At 33.4% G+C, this 22,123-nt stretch overlaps 2 protein-coding genes across 3 annotated transcripts; one reads left to right on the top strand and one right to left on the bottom strand.

The window, feature by feature from the left end:
- The first annotated feature begins 4,587 nt into the window (after positions 1-4,587).
- Polr3H (RNA polymerase III subunit H) lies at positions 4,588-6,428 on the top strand. The gene is made up of 4 exons (XM_090108003.1): positions 4,588-4,759; positions 4,840-5,023; positions 5,763-5,903; positions 6,203-6,428. Exons 1-4 carry the CDS (start codon positions 4,649-4,651, stop codon positions 6,409-6,411), a joined length of 645 nt encoding a protein of 214 aa, XP_089964129.1. The 5' UTR covers positions 4,588-4,648; the 3' UTR covers positions 6,412-6,428.
- Positions 6,429-8,977: 2,549 nt separating this feature from the next.
- anchor (integral membrane protein GPR155 homolog anchor) lies at positions 8,978-21,954 on the bottom strand. 2 transcript variants are annotated; one of them, XM_090107774.1, is made up of 15 exons: positions 21,796-21,954; positions 21,441-21,541; positions 20,875-21,164; positions 20,486-20,787; positions 20,268-20,389; positions 19,914-20,079; positions 17,603-17,830; positions 17,230-17,382; positions 14,613-14,784; positions 13,287-13,445; positions 11,606-11,741; positions 10,843-11,026; positions 10,298-10,473; positions 9,736-9,861; positions 8,978-9,435 (listed from the first exon to the last, which is right to left on the bottom strand). In XM_090107774.1, the coding sequence occupies exons 2-15, from the start codon at positions 21,527-21,529 to the stop codon at positions 9,243-9,245; spliced, it is 2,496 nt and encodes an 831-aa protein (XP_089963900.1). In that variant the 5' UTR covers positions 21,530-21,541; positions 21,796-21,954; the 3' UTR covers positions 8,978-9,242. The 2 variants fall into 2 exon arrangements, with proteins under 2 accessions (XP_089963900.1, XP_089963901.1); XM_090107775.1 differs by having other exon boundaries at positions 10,843-11,023.
- Positions 21,955-22,123: the final 169 nt, after the last annotated feature.

The raw sequence follows: 22,123 nt of genomic DNA, 5'->3' as shown, positions 1-22,123 counted from the left end.
ATAATTGTTTTCGAGTGCCCACTTGCTTGGATTTTACTCTTTTTATTGCATATTATGCCAATTGAAAGCAAGCTCTTGTTTTACTTTCATTTAGCTGGCAATGAGATTTGAGAAGTCGGTATTGTTATTTTATATACATTGACCAAGCATTGACCTATTATAATTATTATCTAAGTAAGTGTTGGTAACATGGACGTATAAAAAAAGACGGACGCCGTATTACGAACAAACAACGTGAAGCCACCGTAGTAAGCTAGCGATCGTGTAAAGACAATGAACACGCACACACTCTCACCATAGTAAGCTAGTCGGCCGCCATTACGTCGTGAACTATCGACTGATTAACTGCGTCACTGTTTCACAAAAAATATTTAAAATGCCGTCTTGCGTGGTTAAATGGTGTCGCAACAGTACAATTTTAAATAACAAAACACAAGGGATTACATTCCACAGGGAAGCAAGTTATTTCTTTTATGTTTTAATGACAAAATTATTACGGCAAAATTTATAGAAAAAAATACAGCCGCCATTGTCATCAGTTGCCATGGCAACATGGCACACAACATGGATGTGTCGCCGCCATTACTAGGCTTCACTCAATGTTTAGGCGATACTCCGTCCGTCTTTTTTTATACGTCCATGGTTGGTAAGTTAAAGTTCCAGTGGGAATAGATTTAGCTCCTCGTCACCGATTAAAATAAATAAGTGAAACACGCATTTTAAATCTCTTACGGAACTTTACTTTTTATTATAACGAAGTAATATAATATTTCACCTTATATATTTTTACTCGTTTCTTGTAAAATGCGAAAACAATCATTTATGATAGCATTATACCGCCATACTTCCTTGAACTGTACCGCACTGATCCGAGTAAAGACGGACAGGTGCATAAGCAATTCATCGGTTTTTTCATGCCAAACCGGACCGTAAAAAATCGGAATGCCGGACAGTAAAATTCCTTGTAGTGCACAAGCGCCCTAACCTTGCATTTTTTAGAGGACGCAATTTTGTTTTTTTGCTGTGTAGGGGGGGTCAGTGTGAAAAGGCTTATTACACTACCCGATATGAAGGGCCCTGCATCTAGGGTGGGCGTGTTCCCTAGTTAGTGTGGCGCTTATTACACTTCTCTGCGAATTGGGCCCTAACTCAGTTTATACGCGAATGTCTAGAGAGATAAACGTATTGTTGCATTTTACATTATGCCGCCGTCAGTATCGAAACTTCAAAAAGTTGCTGTAGCAGTGGCAACCGTTGACGCAATAATAAATATTAAAAAAAGAAGAGAAAGATCTGGGTGAAAGAGTATTTGCGGTTACGTGAAAAGCTTTCAAATATGCAAATACTGAGCGTGCTTGAACCGGGAGTTTTAATGAATTAATTAGAGTAGGTGCAGAACAATTTGAACACTTGTTGAGTTTTAAAACAATTAAATAAACAATTGATTTAAACAATTTATTTATTTGTTAACATGGCGGTGTGATCACAAACATTTGGAACTTCCCTTTTAAGTTATATAAACCTGTAGTAGGGAAGTTTGGTGACACCTTACATACAAAAGCAGCCACTCCACGCACTAGTCGCGCGGCAACTGAGCTCCCTAACCGCCCTAAACGTTATTACATTACCCAATCTGCAGGGCGCTTAGGGAGCTAGGCAGATCGGGCAGACCCGATCGCCCTAAATCGGGACACTAACTCCCTAAGTCTTATTACACCACTCTTAGTTAGGGTTAGGGTCCCTAAAAATTGGGTGGTCTAATAAGCCTTGAAGCTAAAACCAAGTTTGTGGGGTCGCCACCCTTGTCCCACGGCCGCCATCTTGAAAATAGCGGTTGAAATGGTTTTTACGATATATCTCTTAAACTACATATTTAACTGATAAAAAATATCGTTAACATTATTTGATGCAAATTAAATTCTCTACACCTTTGGTGTAGTAACTTTTAGTCGTAGAACTATAAATAAAAAAGTTATAAGCGAAAATGTTCAGAAATTAGAGCCATTTATATTTTTCAATAAAACTTTTTTTTATCATTTTACGAAGAAATGATAGACCATTTTTGTAGATTGTTTTTCGAGGAACAACTTTTATGTTCAACATTTTTTCATAACGTCAATAACTAAGGTTTTACAGCGCTCTGAAGTGAGTACTATTTTTCAGTACTCTTAACTATACATATATTGGCTATTGGCTCTTTTCTCATACTCCAGAACAATAGAAGCACACTGCAGAACATTTCAGACCTGCTTTTCGACGTAAAAAGAACGCTTCCAGACTCTACCTCCTGGGTGGTGGGGAAAAGATTCAATAATTAATTATTAGTTATATTGCAAAATTAATTATTAAAAATATTATAATAAAAAAAAACCATTACTGATGACAAATTATTATTAGTACACACATAATATAAGTATACTGTATAGTTCAGAGTACTGAAAATTAGTATTCACTTCGGAGTGCTGTAAAACCTTAGCTATTTAATAAATGAAAAAATGTTGTATATAAAAGTTGTTCCTCGAAAAACAATCTACAAAAATGGTCAAATATCATTTCTACGTAAAATTATAAAAAAAAGTTTTATTGAGAAATATAAATATCTCTAATTTCTGAACATTTTCGCTTATAACTTTTTTTATTTATAGTTCTACGACAAAAAGTTGCAGGATCAAAGTTGTAGAGTATTTAATTTGCAACAAATAATGCAAACAAATTTTTTTTATCAAATAAATAGTTTATGAGATATATCGTAAAAACCATATCAACCGCTATTTTCAAGATGGCGGCCGTGGGACAAGGGTGGCGACCCCACAAACTTGGTGATAGCTTCACACTGACCACCCCTACACATCAAAAAAATAAAATTGCGTCCTCTAAAAAATGCAACCCCAAATGTAACTTTTCAATGGACCATATATGTTTTTAGGCCCGAAAAAGTTTCATACTTGTTTTATTGGAAATATCTAAGGAGCTTCTTTTTTTAAATGCACGAGTAGAAAACCCAGAGTTTTATTTCAAAAACACGATTTTTAAAAAAATATTTAAAATATTGGAATTTTCGCGGCCGACTGAGCATTAAATATGAAAAAATTCGTATAAAAAAAATAGATACATTAGATAATTTATTATGTTGCTAATATATGTAGTGATTACAGGCGCAAATTATCCTTTTTTGAAATTTTCGATATTGTCGATAGAGGCGAAAGACGAAAGTATTGTAATTTTTACTGATTTTCGTTTTTATTTTTTTTATATTATATACAGGCGTTAGTAGAAGCTCTGTTTAGTACCAAAAGAAGCCTTGAACTGAGGGCTACATGTGACAAAAATACTGCATTCTAATCACGAAGAACTCGTGCATTTAAAAAGAGAAGCTCCGATATCCATACTAATATTATAAATGCGAAAGTAACTCTGTCTGTCTGTCTGTTACTCAATCACGCCTTAACTACTGAACCAATTTGCATGAAATTTGGTATAGAGATATTTTGATACCCGAGAAAGGACATAGGCTACTATTTACCCCGGGAAATAGGATAGGTTTTATCCCGGAAATCCCACGGGAACGGGAACTATGCGGGTTTTTCTTTGACTCCGCGGGCGAAGCTGCGGGTGGAAAGCTAGTTTCCAATAAAACAAGAATAAAACTTTTTCGGGTCTAAAAACACATAATGCGCTTGGGGTTTTCGTGTTCATTATCGTATAGGAGCTAGCAACGTTGACAAGAGAGAATTTTAGTATAGTTGGTTCTTTGATATACTGTTCCTCTTCCTATTTGGGTTAGAGTCCGGGCTGTCTGGCTGGCCGCAGTGGTTGCGTTTATTAGTGCGCATCTTAGCTGCACAGGAAAATATCCGTAATTTAAAGTCATTTATTAACGCGTAATTTTTAATCTTTTGCCTTTAGGTAGATCCACCAGACATAATTTTTTTATTGCAAGACGTTTTTTTCGTTGTTAAATAGGTGCCAAACGCAATTTTTTATTTCAAAATCATTAAAATGTCATCGAAATAAGTGAAATTCCATCAACATGAACATATTTAACAACGAAAAAAACGTCTTGCAACAAAAAAAAATGTTGTGTGGTTTTATGAAACCACGGTAAAAGTGAAACTGTTCGAACGGTTCCGAACACTGCTTTGTGTAGCGCATGTCGCGTGACGGGTGGCTGCCGAGTAGTATACCTACTCGGCAGCCGCGATACACGCGACATGCGCTACACAGACCAAAAAGTTTGGGACGATGTAATAAAAGTTTCACTTTAAAAATTATGTCTGATGGATCTATCTAAAGGCAAAAGATAAAAAATTACTCGATAATAAATGACTTTAAATTACGGATATTTTCCTGTGCGCCCTAGTAAATGCAACCACTACCGCCAGCCAGACAGCCCGGACTCTAACCGAAATAGCAAGAGAAACAGTATATCAAAAACCCTAGTTGGGTTTTTGATACTAAAATGACTTCTTTTTTAAAACGTTACTAGCTCCCGTACATTAATCGATGTATTTTGGAGGAGAGCCATCACTATGACAAAAAATGTCAAAATCGTCTGCCAACTGCCAAGTGCCAACAGCCAAATGTCAATTGAAGAAAGAAAACATGGTGTATTTTATTGTTTACTAAATGCCGCATCAAACATTTTAAAATGTTCGTTTTATCAGAAATGAAAGATGTTATCCGGGTTACTCCGGATCATTTCCATCAAAGTTTACCAGAATCTATAACAACTTTATTGAATAGAAAATTAGCAAATAAGGTATGTAAAGCTGACAATATAACCTCTTTCATTATTGTTATTTTCAATTTCCTGCTTATTTTCTTTATAACCAATTTCAGGTAGTATTAAATATAGGATTATGTATAGCACTGTTTGATATAACACATATTGGGCACTCATACATATTTCCAGGAGATGGATCTTCTCATACAGAAGTTAAGTTTAGGTATATCGTGTTTAGACCCATAGTTGAAGAAATTCTAATAGGAAAAATAAGGAGTTGTAGCAGGGAAGGAGTTCATGGTGTGTAAGTTTCTATAAGAGTAAAAATATCTTTATTTTTTTTGTTTAATTTTATAGCAAAGATTTTGTTATAGTCCGGGATACATCGCCCATTTTTGCAAGTGATTACTATCAAGCTAATTTTTCGTGAGTAGCTTTATTTTGATGAGATGCCCAATAATTTCATGAACGAAACTCTCGATTGTGGTAGCTTACAGAGGTAACAAGGATAAAAATTTTTGATTTGACGGTTCTCAAATATTTATTACGCAATTTGTAGGACAATATGTATGTTGAATTATATAAGTATTAAATAAGTGAAAATAAAAAAATCAGCTGGTTACTAATCATTTATGATGACTTCGTTATCGATACACATTGGAAAGGGGGACTCTTTGATCAAACCATAGATTTTGTAGGACAATTATTTTTTCGAATAATTTAGATAATTATCTTGAGATTGAACAAAAAAAAAACATTCAGTTAGTAATTAATATTTGAGAACCATCAAATCAAAATATTTTATCCTTGTTTCCTCTGGTAGCTACCACAATCGAGAGTTTCATACATGAAATTATTGGGCATCTCATCAAAATAAAGCTACTCACGAAAAATTAGCTTGATAGTAATCACTTGCAAAAATGGGCGATGTATCCCGGACTATTAGTAAACAAGAAACAGATTACAACCAGATTTACCCAGATTTACTACAAATAATAAAATTCATAAATAAATAAAACTGAATAAATGTTGATTTCAGTAACAATGGGATTCTTTGATGACATTTTAATACCAGTAAATGCACTTCAACATCCATCTAGATTTGATGAAACAGATCAAGCTTGGGTTTGGGAATATCCTAAAGAAGATGGAGAGAAACATGACTTATTTATGGATTCAGGTAAAAATACTTTGACATTTGTGAAACTTATTGAAAGACTAGCAGTCCGCCCCGGCTTCGCCCGTGGTACATATTTCGCATTAAAACGTAGCCTATGTTCTTTCTCAGGGTCTAAAGGTTATCTGTGCCAAATTTCATCAAAATCGCTCCCGTAGTTTATGCGTGAAAACCATACATACATACATACAAACAAACCTTTCCTCTTTATAATATTAGTATAGATAGCTTTCTTTCAATTTACCCAAAACAAGATGTCATATACATTTAAATATTATTTTTTCCAAATTTTATGATTTCAGGTGAATCAATTAGGTTTAGAGTGACAAGTGAAGCCTTCGAAGAAAGTTTACCAAACGGGCCACCAGGCTCTGAATGTGCAGTACAAACCACGGCACCATATAGACTAATTGGAGGAATTAACGAGCCTGGACTTGGCTTGCTCACCTGGTGGGAAGCTCCAGAACAAGATGATGGTGATGATAATGAGGAAGAACAAGAAAATGATTAATAAAGTACTTAATCTTTGCTTGTTGGTTTTATTTAGAACTAATAATTTATTATTTTATGAGAAAAACTATAGTTTCAGTCATATATATATTTTTAGTTGAAGGGAATCCTGAAGGAAGGCTAAAGAAAACACAATGGCACTTGCTACAATACCATTTATTACATTTTTTATAACATATATGTATACCTTCATAAATAGACAACAATGATTACAATATACTCAATTCAAAAACTAATATAGTTATACAGTTAAAATGATCAGCAAATTTTGCTAATAATAACAATTTTGTAGACACCAAATACATAATAAGCATAAAATATAACAGCCATTTCATATCACATGCAATTCACAATTTGTCTGATGCATGATTTAAAATTTTAAATTATTGTGTCTATTATGGAACCCATGTGCTACTTACCTTAAAACTAAGCAGTGATGCAAAAAAATCATTAAAAAATAAAGATGCAGTGCTTTCATGAGTTCTACAGAGATCACTTGTGCTTATACACCTATGTCAACATAAAAACATAACATAAGTAAGGAACTTATGAAATGCGATATATAAAACTAATGTCTTTATCAGTGAAACGCCTGGAAAGGCAATAAAATTTTCACATTATCGTATATGTATTTCCTTTCCATGAATACAGTTAAAAAAAAATAGTAAATTAATAAAAAAATACTTCCTTTCAGCACCAAGAGCTTTGTTTTCATTTTAACATTGTATCAGTCTCCTTAAGTTTTCAGTTAATCATATTTTGTGACATTAAACTTTTTATAAAAATAAATATAATTAAATTAGTAATAAAATTTAAGATTATCGCGTCTCATCAATTCGTATCCTAGAACTTACAAAGAAACATTGTAATTTTTTTACACTTGAACTAAAAACATCGAAGGGTGTAGGTACCACAATAAAATATAATCTGTATAAATTAATAAATTAAATTATAATTACTTAAATTGGTTTCAGAACCCGTTCCATTTCATTAACTACGTACCACTACACACTAAGTACCACATGTGTAACTAGGAGAACAAGGAAAGTATCAGTCAAATAAGGTTAATAGATTATAAAGAAAATTCTTAAAACATAGTCTGATAGACAGATCTTGTATTCACCATTAAGTATTTCTAATTTGATTTAGAGTGGACACCTTAAATGGTTTATAACAAGCCCTTTTTGCTTCTCTTATCAAGCCCGCTGTCTTAATACTTATAAAAATAACAAATTTAAAGAGACTTCATTAGAGAGGTATTAATTTTGATATGAGAGACATTGTCAAAGAATTTAGATTAATTTTACAAATACTAAAGTGTTTCATAAAGCTGTGTTATAAAAATATTGAATATGTATGTAAAAGAATAAAATGATATATCTACCCACCTGATTACTACATGTGCACAAAAACAACTTATGAAGCGAAAAATCAACTTTTGTAAATACAAAATAGGCGGCGCTTAAAAAAACCTAACTATCTTAAACGATAATATGAATTACATGCATGTTATGTATTTATTATACTGCTTTTTTGTCTAATTAAAGGAAATCTTTAACTTCCTGCATTGATATGGTGGTTTTCAAGCCTTCTTACTATGCATTATACTGCGTTACTGGTTTAGCCACAAAGAGCCTTCATCAAACACATTTTATTCATATTACATTATTTGCTCAATCAAAACATTATTACCCTTGCTGTGGTAAATGAAAGCAAATTTTTGTTGACTTATTCATAAGAGCCATGATGTTATTATTCTATTACATTTTTGTAGACTTTGATGAAGGCCTCAAATTGTACCAATATTTTTATATTGTATATTGATAATATTCTAAGGCCGAATTATATTATATTATACTTATAAAGAAATAAATCAACACTAGATATACGATTTCGAGACAAAATCGACTAGATACTGATAAAAATTAATTATTCTATTACAAGTTTGTCCATATTATTCATTTAAATACTATTTTTATTCATAAATAAATTGTTCATGAGAAACCCTAAAATTCGCTGTTTAATCTGATAACGAGCAAAGCTTTGGAATTACATCTACGTATTTACTAGTCTCGATTATATTAAATAATTAGTGTTTGAACTATCATGGAATACAATGTATGTACTATATCACGATTCATTAGTAGTAATGGGGCAATTTCAATTAATTATGAATATTTTAATTCAAATAGATATAAATAATTTGAATATAACAAAAAATACATATCATACCAAAGAATAAAAAGGCAAATATTCTTTTATGTAATGGCAAGACTGGCTTTAAAACTATGCACGCATACTACCTATGAATCTTATACTTCAGTTAAAATTTACAAAACCCAGATAAAGCACCAAAAATATATTTGTGACATTGTTGATTTTATTCCTAGAATATTTTCCCACAAATAATGTTTTAAATTTTGGTACTCATATCTGTTTTTGTAGAACAATTCAAGAGAATACACAGTTCATGAATAACTATTATTTCAATTCATTCTGTTAACAAAAACTACTACCGAACTATTTATTATTTATCCGCTTGTATTGTTAAAAAAACAAATGAACTTGGAAACGGTTACTATGACTACGGACTAACAACGCCTGGTCGTTTGGTTACAGCGCCATCTATTATCCAAATTTAATACGACGGCGTCATTTGGTAACAGCGCCATCTATTATGCAAATTTAATACGACAGCGTCATTTGGTAACAGCGCCATCTATTATACAAATTTAAAACGACGGCGTCATTTGGTAACAGCGACATCTATTATCTAAATTTTCAATGCTGGGGTCGTTTGGTTACAGGGCCATCTATTACCTCTTGCGGGAACTACGCGAAGTTATACAACAGCGGCGAGTTGGTGAAGTGGTGCGCGTTGTTTATGTGCGATATGAGGCGTCCGTCAAGTAAATGTCTGCCATATGTTACCGCGTGTTGTTCGTCGGTCGCGAGGCCGCAGGATATCAGCCAGCGGACGAGGCAAGAGCCGCGGAACACGCCGCGGTATGTGCGCATGCGCCATCTGAACAATATATCATTTTTTAACATATTTTGATGTACCTATATTAGCGTACTATAAGCATCAAGTTGCCAAAAAATGAGCAAGTGGCATTGTATAAAACATTTGTTAAAATAACACCTTATATCGTGGCAGTAAAATTAGAAAACTCTGTCTAATAGGTGTGTAGGCAGAGTTTTGCTTCGGACAATTTATAAGCGTTCATAGCAGAATGGTGGTTTTGAAAAAAATATTTTATTGCTCTAAAGTCTAAATACAATACTCTTTTGAGGAATGAAACTTCTTCATCATTGCATTACGTACCTGGTATCTTTGGCAATAGCATCCTTACAACGATCGAGATGGTGAGTGATGAATTGGTCGCAAACATGCCTTGTTTCAAAGCTTAGCTCTTCTACCGGCGGTAAAACAACTATATCAGCACCGTGCCTATAAAATAAATATAATTACTTTCATACTAGTTTTGGGACAAGATATTATACGGAAATATTCTTCAATAAAAGCAAATTGTTTGTTGACAGTTTTAAGATAGAAAGTAAAATAAAATGTAATAAATGATTCGGGCAATGTTTTTTTGTTAACATTTGGCCCCTAGAAGCTTTACCTAAAATTTTATATTACACTACAATATCTTCTTCCTTTATATATAAAAATGAATCGCAAAATGTGTTGGTAAGCGCATAACTCGAGAACGGCTGAACCGATTTCGATAATTCTTTTTTTATTATATTCCTTGAAGTACGAGGATGGTTTTTATGTAGAGAAAACGTAAATATGTACCACGGGCGAAGCCGGGGCGGACCGCTAGTTTCTTATAAATATGTAATGCTCTTCGTTCGCGAAAATGTATCTTAATAAAACTTACCATTTCTTTTTGAAAAATCTAATTGCAGGTATGAAAATCTCCTCAGGGTCGAGTCCAAAGAGTACGAACATAATCAGCGCTTGTCCGTAAACTGCGGCCGTATCGAGGAACTGTATCTCGATGAACACGCCCGATTCGTCTTTACGCATTACACGCCAGCTTGTAAATGTTACTCCCTGATATACAAAAATATATAATGGTGAACGATTCTTAACTGAATAACACATTACATAATTTAAATTCATACAGTTGCGGAACAACCATAGGCACAGGCAAGCCCGACTCGGCTAAATGACAAGAAGTAGGAAACAAACATTATAATTAGCATGTTAACAAAAAAAAAAATGATCATAAATATGATATTCCTTCCTTTAATAAAATGTGTATTGCAAATTGATAAGAAAAAATATGTAAGTGCAAATGGTGATTAATTGCACAATGAGCTAGCGGCTTGCTCCAGTTCGTTCAGGTATGGTCAGGTAGGCAACTAGCGCCAGTACTACAACGTTTGTCGATTTGATGTTGAATAAAGTCAAGTAACTCACGATAAACATCATAAGACTGTATATAATGATGAGCACAGTATGTTTGAGTAGCTGCGCCCCGCGGCCCCGGCTCTGTTCAGGCGGCACAAGGCCCAGCGAGCTAGCGGCTTGCTCCAGTTCGTTCAGGTATTGGCAACTAGCGCCAGTACTGCAAGTCTTGTGGGATGGACACGCGCAATCCCTGCTGGAAAATTTCATGATTACTATAGTAGCCATTTTAATAGGCAACATTTGACAGTTCAACAAAATTCAACACCGAACCTAGTAACGACGATATAGAATAACATGATATTTCGATTTGTTAGAACTGCACGTTTGCTTAACTTTTTTCAATTACGATTACATATTTATAATAATAATGTCCTATACAAGTAATTTTAAGATTTGATTTTACTGATAAACCATTTTAAACATAATAAACAATTTCTGGTTTAAAGAACTGACGTCGCTACAATATTGTTTCAATAAACCTTTTTTCTTTTTAAATACCAGAGACGTTACTCTAAAAATCGAAATCTGACATCTAGAATCGAATGCATTATTTGTGAATAAAAATCACCATAAATTAATAAACGCGTTGTGTTTTTTTTATTATGTATTATACTTGTCTTGTTTTGCTCTTTAAATTTATGAAAGAAAGTATATCAATGGGACAGGGATTCCCCTGATGAATTTTAAAGATGGCTAGAAAGGGATATAGGCTACTTTTTACGGCGCTAAAACTTCTAATTCGTAAATATTAAGAGTACATAGTTAAACTTACTTATTGTTGGTGACGAGGTCTTCAATATCCTGCCCTTGGTTCACACTAACATTACCATTTTCGCAGTTAGGATCGTTCGTACAGCAGTTGGGGTTCTTACTGGGCGATGGTGAAGCAGTTATCGCTCCATAACAACCTATAAATATTAATTTTATTACAATAAACTTTGTATTACATTTTCGTGCAAATGTATATATAGCAGAAAACATGATATTTGTGAGCAACAAGCCGATAGAAGAATGTGAATTGTTGAATATTATTCATTGTTTTTTACCCGACTACGGCAAAGCAAAAGGAGGGTTATGATTTTGACAGGCTATGTATGTATGTATGTATGTATGTATGTATGTATGTATGTATATATGTATGTATGTATGTATGTATGTTCATCTGTTCCCTCGTAACTTCTAAACTACTTATCAGAATTCGACAAATGACATATCATTAGAAGCGTCTTAATTGTCCGCTGGTTATAGGCTATATGGAGTTTCACAAAATCTAATGTGGCGCCCTCTAGCGGACAAAACATACAGAGTAAAAAAATAAAGTTAAGATAAATATGCCGTGTTTGGTATCATTTGAAAGCTTTTTACTTGCACATTTTGAATATATATATATATTACTAGCATTTGCTTGTGACTTTACCTGTATTCATGGGCTGATTGCATATAATTCACATCTTTTCGTTCATAGCTTCTTTATTAGTTCATCAATTTAACTTTTGTTTTATACTTTTTCAGCGTCGTTTTTTGTCGTAGTTGGGTTTTAGTTGTTTTACTTTTTATCTTGTATCAATACGTAAGTTATTACAATAATGGAAAATGAGAATGAAAGAATAATGATTATAAAAAAAATGTGTGCGTGTACTAGTGTACACACGTAAGAAGTGAAACTTCTTTATGACCTTATTTTTCAAAAAATAATTTACTATATGCAACTTTACAGAAATACGTCAATCACGCGTGGTAGGGATAAGACAAAGATGGCGCGTAACGGAAAAATGTTACACTAAATTTTTTTCCAACCCTGATAAAGAAGTTTCACTTCAATAAGATCATCGGCGAAAAAAGTCGGGATGATGTCTTTATTTCTAATGATATTAATAACAAGCTGGATGATAATTTACAGACCGAATATAAAATACCTTGATCTTCCATGCCTGAATATGCATAACAATGATAAAATTAATAATTGATACAAGATTAACATATTATAGCCGTTTATTTATATGAATAAATAAACGGCTTTAAATGATTAAAGATTTAAAATTTCTACGAATTAGTATGTGATTCTCAAAATCGAATTCCATCTCCTTGTTACTGCTATCTGTGACCCATTTAATATTTTCTATGAGACTCTTTAGTTAAGTTTTTAGTTTCCAACGATATAGAATTGTTCTGTCGTGAACACAAATCAAAACAATTGCATTTATGTGTTTTATAAAACGTCTTTACACATACACTGTTGTTATTTATTTATATTTTAAAACTAGCGGTCCGACCCGGCTTCGCCCGTGGTACCTACATGTTTAAACTATCCTATCTCTCAAGTTGGATCAAACTGTACATGGTGTGCGAATTTTATTATAATCGGTTAAGTGGTTTAGGAGTCCATTGAGGACAAACATTGTGACACGAGATTTATTTATATTAAGATAATTATAAAATAGCCAAAAACTCACCATAAGTGGACAAGGATTGCGTGTGCGAAGTGGGCTCAGCGTTATCCACAAGGCTCGATGACTCATTGGGTGATACCTCCGGCGACTCGGAGGAGAGGCTCGCGAACTGAGCGCTGCGGCGACGGAACCTCACGTACAAGATGAGGCAGCCCGTGCTCACTGGAAGGGGGAGGTTCTAGAATATTCTATGTGCATACAAGAGTGGAAGGTAATGCTAGAAGCTTTCCCTTAGAGTCAATCGCCTCAAACTCAATTTTTTTTTGTTACATTGATTGGTTTTAATTGATAAGTTTATTCATATTTTTTTAATAAGATAAACAATATTTATTTGTTACATTGATTGGTTTTAATTTATAAGAAATAAGAGGCAGAATATCTACAAAGTGTATGACTCACTAGCCGCCCCGCGCCGCGCACAGATTTTGTTCGTGGTGCCCTCTCTAGTAATAATACCTCAGTCCTCAATGTGTACAAAATCGTTCTTTATAGTGGTGTAGTTATGCTTATTTGAGTATAAATGAATAATAAAAATAGGTAAAAAAGCATAGCTCAATGATGTGAATTAATTATGTTGTCCATGCGTCCGTTTTTAATCGACTTCAAAAAAAGGAGGTTTTCATTTCAGCCGGTATTTTAATTGTAACTTTGGTTGAACTTGAAATATCTTTAATTATTGTAGCTTTTAAGTTGAAATAAATTCTTTAAATTGCATATACATAGTAGTACAATCGTTGACAGTTGATAATTGCAATCACGTTATTGTCACAAAATTCCATTTTTTTCCATTGAGATATACCTATGGAGACGACACCGCCCACATCACTTATGTTCCGCTCAACATAAGCCATATGGCTTAACTGCACGCTCATTTTTTTATTTGTTTTAAAGTGAAACGCATCAAATATGCCTTCGTATGTGTTACCAATTACGATATTGCACAAATAATACAAATAATACGGAAAATTGACTAACATAACTTTTCATCGGTAAGTACCTAACTAGATAATAATTTTTAAAACTTAGTTAGAGCAAAAAAATGGCGCACAGATTTTGTTCGTGGTGTCTCTTCCATACGTAGTAATATTATCTCAATGTTTTTGAAGTGAAACTTCTTTAGCGGCGTTGGGTATAAAATATTAAACTCGCGTCAGGACACGTGGCCTGATCGAAAAAGCGTAAGACGGATTTTTTTTAGCCCTTATATTCCATGCGTAAGACGGATACCATTCCAAAATATCAAACATGCTGAACGTTAATAATCAAGTTTTCACTTCTGCCGGCACTCCCGGAGTGCAACCCGTCTTTTTTTTTTATATAAAACCATACCCGTTAAACAGAAGAACAGCACGCTAAGTCGGATCGCGTCACAGGCGTCCGCGTTGATGCCGCTGCCGGCCTGCTTGGTGAGCACCAGCGCCGCCACCATCACTGCGGGAGCGCCCCACGCCACGAACGCCAGTACCGGCCAGAGAGTTACCACGAAACATGGCCCGCGGCTCTGGACACATAATTGTAGAATATTCTTAATATATATAAATCTCATGTCACAATGTTTGTCTTCAATGGACTCCTAAACCACTTAACCGATTATAATAAAATTCGCACACCATGTGCAGTTCGATCCAACTTGAGAGATAGGATAGTTTTTATGAAAAAAAACGTAAACATGTAGGTACCACGTGCGAAACCGGGGCGAACCGCTAGTATTATTATAATCTAACAAGTCAATATTGTATAATAATGCGTGCGTGCGTGCAAGCGTGCTCGCGCTCTAACGTTTGACACATAAAATACACAAAATCTTTATTGTTACAAAAACATACTTAATACGTTATGTTTTCGTTACAATAAAGACAAGAGGTCGATTGCCGACTGAGCGAAGTTGAACACATAATTTAAGAAAAATGAGATCATTTTTTTACGTAGTTCTGTTGTTTCATTATTTTTTACATAATCAGCGTATGCAGAACTTAATTTCCATTGAGAACAGTCGGTTTATAAAATAGGACACCTGTATTGTTTGAGGAAATTTTGAACTGAACAAAAATTGGTCTAATCTATATGATATAAATTACTGATAAAATAAATTTGACATCACTTACCCTTGTCTCGTTTCTATATTAATTAAATACCTAACTGATAACATGATAAAACGAAACATTGAATATGAACTTAAATATAAATTTATAAAGAATAGAAAAAATTCGATCACGAGGCGGGACTCGAACCCGCATCCTTCGCGCCATTCCGGGGCGGATGCCTGACCAACTCAGCCACTCGTGACCCGCCAGAGCAATCGAATTTATTCTATTCTTTCAGTTTTATGTGTCTGAAGGGACACAACGCGCGCCATCTATTGAGATGATTAACAACCATTTCAACCAATATGAAGCACTTTTCAGTGAATACAATATTGTAACGATGGAACACGACCTTTTTTGTTGAATTTATATTTTTGGTTTTATGGCATTCAAATGCTTTATAAATATTAAATATAAATTTATAAAGAATAGAAAAAATTCGATCACGAGGCGGGACTCGAACCCGCATCCTTCGCGCCATTCCGGGGCGGATGCCTGACCAACTCAGCCACTCGTGACCCGCCAGAGCAATCGAATTTATTCTATTCTTTCAGTTTTATGTGTCTGAAGGGACACAACGCGCGCCATCTATTGAGATGATTAACAACCATTTCAACCAATATGAAGCACTTTTCAGTGAATACAATATTGTAACGATGGAACACGACCTTTTTTGTTGAATTTATATTTTTGGTTTTATGGCATTCAAATGCTTTATAAATATTAAATATAAATTTATAAAGAATAGAAAAAATTCGATCACGAGGCGGGACTCGAACCCGCATCCTTCGCGCCATTCCGGGGCGGATGCCTGACCAACTCAGCCACTCGTGACCCGCCAGAGCAATCGAATTTATTCTATTCTTTCAGTTTTATGTGTCTGAAGGGACACAACGCGCGCCATCTATTGAGATGATTATTTTTTTCTATTCTTTATAAATTTATATTTAATATTTATAAAGCATTTGAATGCCATAAAACCAAAAATATAAATTCATTGAATATGAACTGTCAATGTAGTGTATATCAATTACGTTCATTATCAAGAACATACCAAACATAATCTATACTTATAATAAATCTGTAGAGAGGCCAATTCTGTACATGAAATATATTTAAAAAAAAACTATGAAGGGGTGATAAGGGATCGCTACTGATGCCAAAAATGCAATCAGTAAAATTTTTGTCTGTCTGTCTGTCTGTCTGTCTGTATATTCGTTATAGAAACAAAAACTACACGACGGATTTTAACCAAATTTGACACAATTATTCTTCATACTCCTGGGCAGGTTATAGTAAAAGAATCATGTAAATCGGTGTAGAAACACCAAAGTTATACATGAAATACGCTATAAGTCATCGCGCGTGAATACAGAATCATGCCATAAGGATTATTTTTGTGTATCAGTTGCCGCGTTCGACGCGCTTCGCGGCGGGAGCTATAAAAAGGCGGCGGGTCTGCACCCGTTTCGCGTTGTCATGGCATCACGTGTGAACAGCTGAACCGATTTCGATAATTCTTTTCTATTATATTCCTTGAAGTACGAGGATGGTTTTTATGTAGAGAAAACGTAAATATGTACCACGGGCGAAGCCGGGGCGGACCGCTAGTACATAATATATTGAAGTTATCGTATTTTATAAAAGTTTGGTTAATCGTTAAAATTGAATGAGAATTTAAAGAGAGGTTCATAGATATGCGTCTCTTCAAAAACAAAGGCACTATATCAATATTTATCACATAAATTTATATTTCACCTATATTTCCTTCTACTCTGCCTTGTATGATCGAAAACATCTTTGAAAAAACAATACTAAAAATTACCTGTGAAACTTAATTAATTGTTATTCACATAACTTACCTCTAGCATAAATAAGCCAACGGATAACATTGAAGTCCACAGCAGACAGGAATAAACGCTAAACATTTGTAGAGATTGCTGGATGGTAGTGCTCAATGATGGAGTGAACGTGTTAAGAGGGCCACCCCATATTACGCTTATAGCAAGGAGTATCTGAAAGATATAATAAAAATAAAATATGAATTTTCGAAAATCTTTAAATGCAATTCTATTTTTCTTATAAAAATAAAGCAAAGTTCGCTAGTATCTAACTATAAGTACATTTTCCTCCAGAGCTCATATAAAACTTCCACCCTTTACATTTTCGGCTCTAACATAAAGATGTTAGTGCCGAAAGTGATCGGTAAAGACCGATTGTACATTGAATAATTACCTGTGTTAAATTCAAGCACAGTGTCAATCTATGTGGCATTCTCTTAAACTTCTTAGTGACAGTGAATACAAGAAGCACCCATAATGCGGCAATCAGTGCTACTATGGAGAGATCGAAGCCGAATTGTTTGATCTGGTCCGCATAGTCGTTGTTTATAGATATCATCTCGGCCGATAAGAAGGTTATTGGCGCTGATAAAAACGTACAAATAACCATTGATGAAGCCATCTAAAAGAAAAAAAAAAGAATTGTATATTTATCACTCTTGAAGGTAGGTATATAGTTATGGGGGATTTTAAATTTATTTTGGCAAACACAACGTGCGATTTATAATAAGTTAAGCGGCAGGATATTAGTTATTAGGAATTAATTAGCTTGTTTTTACCTGACTGCCAGTTAGGGTTACATTTTTGGGCATATTTTGTATGCAGGTTATATTCTTTATAACTTATGTAAGTATTCTCATTTGATGACCAGAATTAAACAATTAAGAGATATTAACCAGAATTAAACAATTACATAAATAAGATTAAAAAAGTCCGTGTAAAACTATAATATAGATATCACATACGTTTTGTTTTTATACATCATATCGATTTCGAATTTCGCTTCGATTCGATTTTGATATAGCATGAGGTAATTCAAAAAAACACTGTTATTATCTATACAAAATTCGCAAAGCTAATTATTGTCTCCTAGTCTGTAAATATACTATGTATAAAATTTTGCGTGTTATTTTTTTCTACATTTTTTTTTTGTATATATACATATTGATATTCTGGCAAAGATTTGAACCCATTTTAAATCATACATTTTACTCTCGAGCAGCTATATTGGGTTACATTGGGGAAATGTATCGATACATATATAACATATAATCAATTGAAGAAAATTGTTTTGCTTGAATAAGTTTTCGTTACGGTCGAATTACGACGCGGAAAATCCCGTCTAACTATTTAATTTAATACATTTTGGCATATTTCTTTCAAAATAGCGGTCGGCCGGCATCGCCAGTTGTACATATTTACGTTTTCTCTACATAAGAACCATCCTCGTACTTCAAGGAATATAATAAAAAAAGAATTATCGAAATCGGTTCAGCCATTCTCGAGTTATGCGCTTACCAACACATTTTGCGATTCATCCATACTAATATTATAAATGCGAAAGTAACTCTGTCTGTCTGTCTGTTACTCAATCACGCCTTAACTACTGAACCAATTTGCATGAAATTTGGTATAGAGATATTTTGATAACCGAGAAAGGACATAGGATAGGTTTTATCCTGGAAATCCTACGGGAGCGGGTATTTCTTTGGCAACGCGGGCGAAGCCGCGGGCGAAAGCTAGTTTTTATATATAACAGATACAGTTTGTATACTTGACGTTAAATCTAGACTAAGGTTAACGATAATCATTGGTACTCATAAAAAAGTTAGACAACAAAGCAAAGGCCAAATGTCTTTTCATCTTTTTATTTGACATAATATTTTTTTAATTTGGAAGCAGTTAATTAATATTACGCAGGTTGTAATTAATGCAAGTGGGATTCAACAATTTCCAAATAATATTGCATACAGAAAAAATATTGCATATTAATTAACTGGGCGGATGTATATCATTAGCATGTAATTGAAAAACTGGTCAACTCAAGATAAAGAGTTTAGAATGTGATCAAGGTTATTATAAACAAGATATATACATAAGTACGTGAATAAAAAACTTGTGTAACTGTCCATTGACATATTGATAAAGCAATTTATGTAACATCGTTTTAATATATTATGTGAATGTTTGTTACTTTTTCATTAATAACGGCGATCGATCTAGATGAAATTTTACACAGAGATCGATTTTAATCTAAATTACCACATAGGGTATTTTTTATCCGGATAAGACGCGAATGCCGTAAGGTGGAAAGGGGGATTTTTGGGGCTGAAAATAGTTTTACTGAATGGTTGAATATAAGCATATTTTAATCCATCAGGCCCTGGAATCACAGACACAATAGAAAATCTATTGTGTCGCGGTCGGATCTGGCCGTCCGGGGCTCAATGGGTTAATCAGTGAGTGTACCAAGTTTTAGGTCTTATAAAATGCTATTTAGGAAATTGTAGTTTTCTTAAAAATAAACTTTCATATAACTATGTAGGTTATTATCACTGTGGATAATGGATATTCTTAAATTGTTTATATTATAGCTAATTATTACAATTAACATTTAACAAAAAGCAAAATTACAAAACAGATTAGCCTCACATCAACATGTCTCTAAATATCATAGATATTATTATTATTTCAACAATACTTACCAAATCGATTTCCAATTGGTACAAATTTGAGAAAACAAACACAGCCGGTGCAGTGGGTATAGTGCCATATAAAAATGCGTAAGTTGCAAGTGATTGTGTATCACTTTCATTAGTACCAGCTTGTAAACCACTCACACACTCTCGCATCACTACTGGTAGAATGATTCTGAAATTATTCACGAAAATTTATAGTTGCTTGAAATAAAATATATGAATGAAGTTAGTAAAGCTGTGATATGGAAATTACTTTCTGTATCTATACTTTTTTTATTAGGTATTTTATTATAATTGCGACCTCTCTTTACCCATAAATATAGTTTTGTTAAGAACAATAATAAAAGTTATGGAACTTACAACTTCACCATGATTAAAACGCAAGGGAGGACTAGTGCTCCACCCTTCAACCTTGTAATTTGACCAACCATACGTAACCCCAAAAGGAAAAGAGCAGCTGCTGAGAAAGATTGTCCAAAAACCTAAAAAAATAACATGATTATGCATATTTTAAATATTGATTTTTGCACAATGTTGATGCCAAAGATATATTTAATAGAAAAAAAAATCAAACTTACATCTAATAATCCTTCAATATAGATTGACAGTTTATGCTTAAAGATAATGTTTCCCGCTATACCCAAAACAGTCATCACCAACACTGGATTATACACAATGCCTTTAAAAATTTGTAACAACATCTTTGGTTTACTTATTTCCTTTCGTTGCGCAGGATCTGGGGCTGATCTTTCTATCTCCCTTTGCTTATTAATTTCCATCAAAACAAAAGCAATTGGATTTAAAATTGCCAAGGATATGGGAGCCATTAAATACAAATAGAGAGAATATTCTGGATGTGTTTTTTCATATATAGCATTTACTGAAATAATTTTTTTAATAAATTATAATGTTTGACAAAAATGTATAAAATGTTGATAAACACTAATTTCTTTGGATGTATACTTACTTATAGGATATCCCAAAGCAAAATCATTACTTTGTGTGCAGAAAATAGAAAAAATGCCAGCCTGTCCTAAATTAGCAGGTTTTGACACTAAAATCGTAACTATCATCACACCAAAGAAGACAATGCTCTTTGCCAATAATATTGCTATGAGAAAAGTCCAATTAACAGTACTGAAATCTAGACGTGCTAGGGATAAAAATATTAATGATGGAAGTGCAAACGTTCCCACAAATGTTGCAATCCCTTTTGATTCAGATTTCGAGACTAAATTAAGTCTTCCTGCCACATATCTGTGAAAAAATTATGCATGGATATTAATAATATTCCTTTACTATATTTATATACACTACACTGTATAAAATAAACTTCCCTTTATCTATCTGTCCTCATGTACGCTAAGATCTTTAAAACTATGCAATAGATTTTGATGTGGATTTTTTTTATATTCAGAATGGTTCTTGAAGAAAGTTTCTAATTGATAGTTAAGACTATAGAAGCAAAATCATAAAAGCAAAAATAATGTTTGTTTAAAAATAAAATTTAAGAAATACGTATAGTTTATATACCCGCATAAGATAATTGTAAAACACTGAAATAGAGCCGGATACAAATAATCAGTTACTGGATCCATAAGTACTGGAGTTACTGTGTCCATCTTGCACTTTTACTGTTGACAATAAAGAATTATTTGGATTAGATCAAATAATTTATCAAAGTAGTTAAAGAGTATTATGTATCACTTAAATAAACAAATTCATTGAATGTTCCGTATAGGTACTACCATTGAAGTAAAAAATAAATTAAAAAATTGTAAACTACTTTTATTTTAATTCATGGTTATAATAATATGTGAATGATAGTATTTCAGTACCTTTTTTTGTTTTGTAATTTGAAATATAATGAGAATGCATATTAACTTACCTTCTTTTTGAACACGTTTTTTAAAATTCGACGGTATTACCCCTAAATTAATTACCGTATTTCTGTTTATCGATACAAAATCAATAATGCCTTTTCATGATGAACGAAACCACAGAATTCAATAAATACATACAAATCGCATATCGCTGCGCTAATGACCAAACTAATGACACTGATTTTATATAGTCATAAGTCATTTTAGAAATTGACACTTATTTTTTTTCTGAATGATGGCAATGGGCGAAGACGGGGCGAAGACTTTTTGCCAGTGTTTGTTCTTTTCATATTTGACAAGTTAGCTTTCCGCTAGGGCTTCACCCGCAGTTAA

Source organism: Colias eurytheme, chromosome 12 (genome assembly GCF_061535395.1).
Source record: "Colias eurytheme isolate Ceu_HAF_F1 chromosome 12, ilColEury1 Martin Lab GWU primary, whole genome shotgun sequence".
Lineage (NCBI taxonomy): Eukaryota > Metazoa > Arthropoda > Insecta > Lepidoptera > Pieridae > Colias > Colias eurytheme.
The sequence above is the reverse complement of the archived record's forward strand: the minus strand, read 5'-3'. Positions and strand labels throughout refer to the sequence as shown.

Coding starts and splice junctions, on each gene's coding strand:
- anchor (XM_090107774.1), bottom strand. CDS start 21,529: ATGGACACAGTAACTCCAGTACTTATGGATCCAGTAACTGATTATTTG. Junction 14,785..17,229: donor TTGGCTTATTTATGCTAGAG/GTAAGTTATGTG, acceptor TTATGTGTCCAG/AGCCGCGGGCCATGTTTCGT. Junction 13,446..14,612: donor GCTGTTCTTCTGTTTAACGG/GTATGGTTTTAT, acceptor TCCCCCTTCCAG/TGAGCACGGGCTGCCTCATC.
- Polr3H (XM_090108003.1), top strand. CDS start 4,649: ATGTTCGTTTTATCAGAAATGAAAGATGTTATCCGGGTTACTCCGGAT. Junction 5,024..5,762: donor TAGCAGGGAAGGAGTTCATG/GTGTGTAAGTTT, acceptor TGTTGATTTCAG/TAACAATGGGATTCTTTGAT. Junction 5,904..6,202: donor TGACTTATTTATGGATTCAG/GTAAAAATACTT, acceptor TTATGATTTCAG/GTGAATCAATTAGGTTTAGA.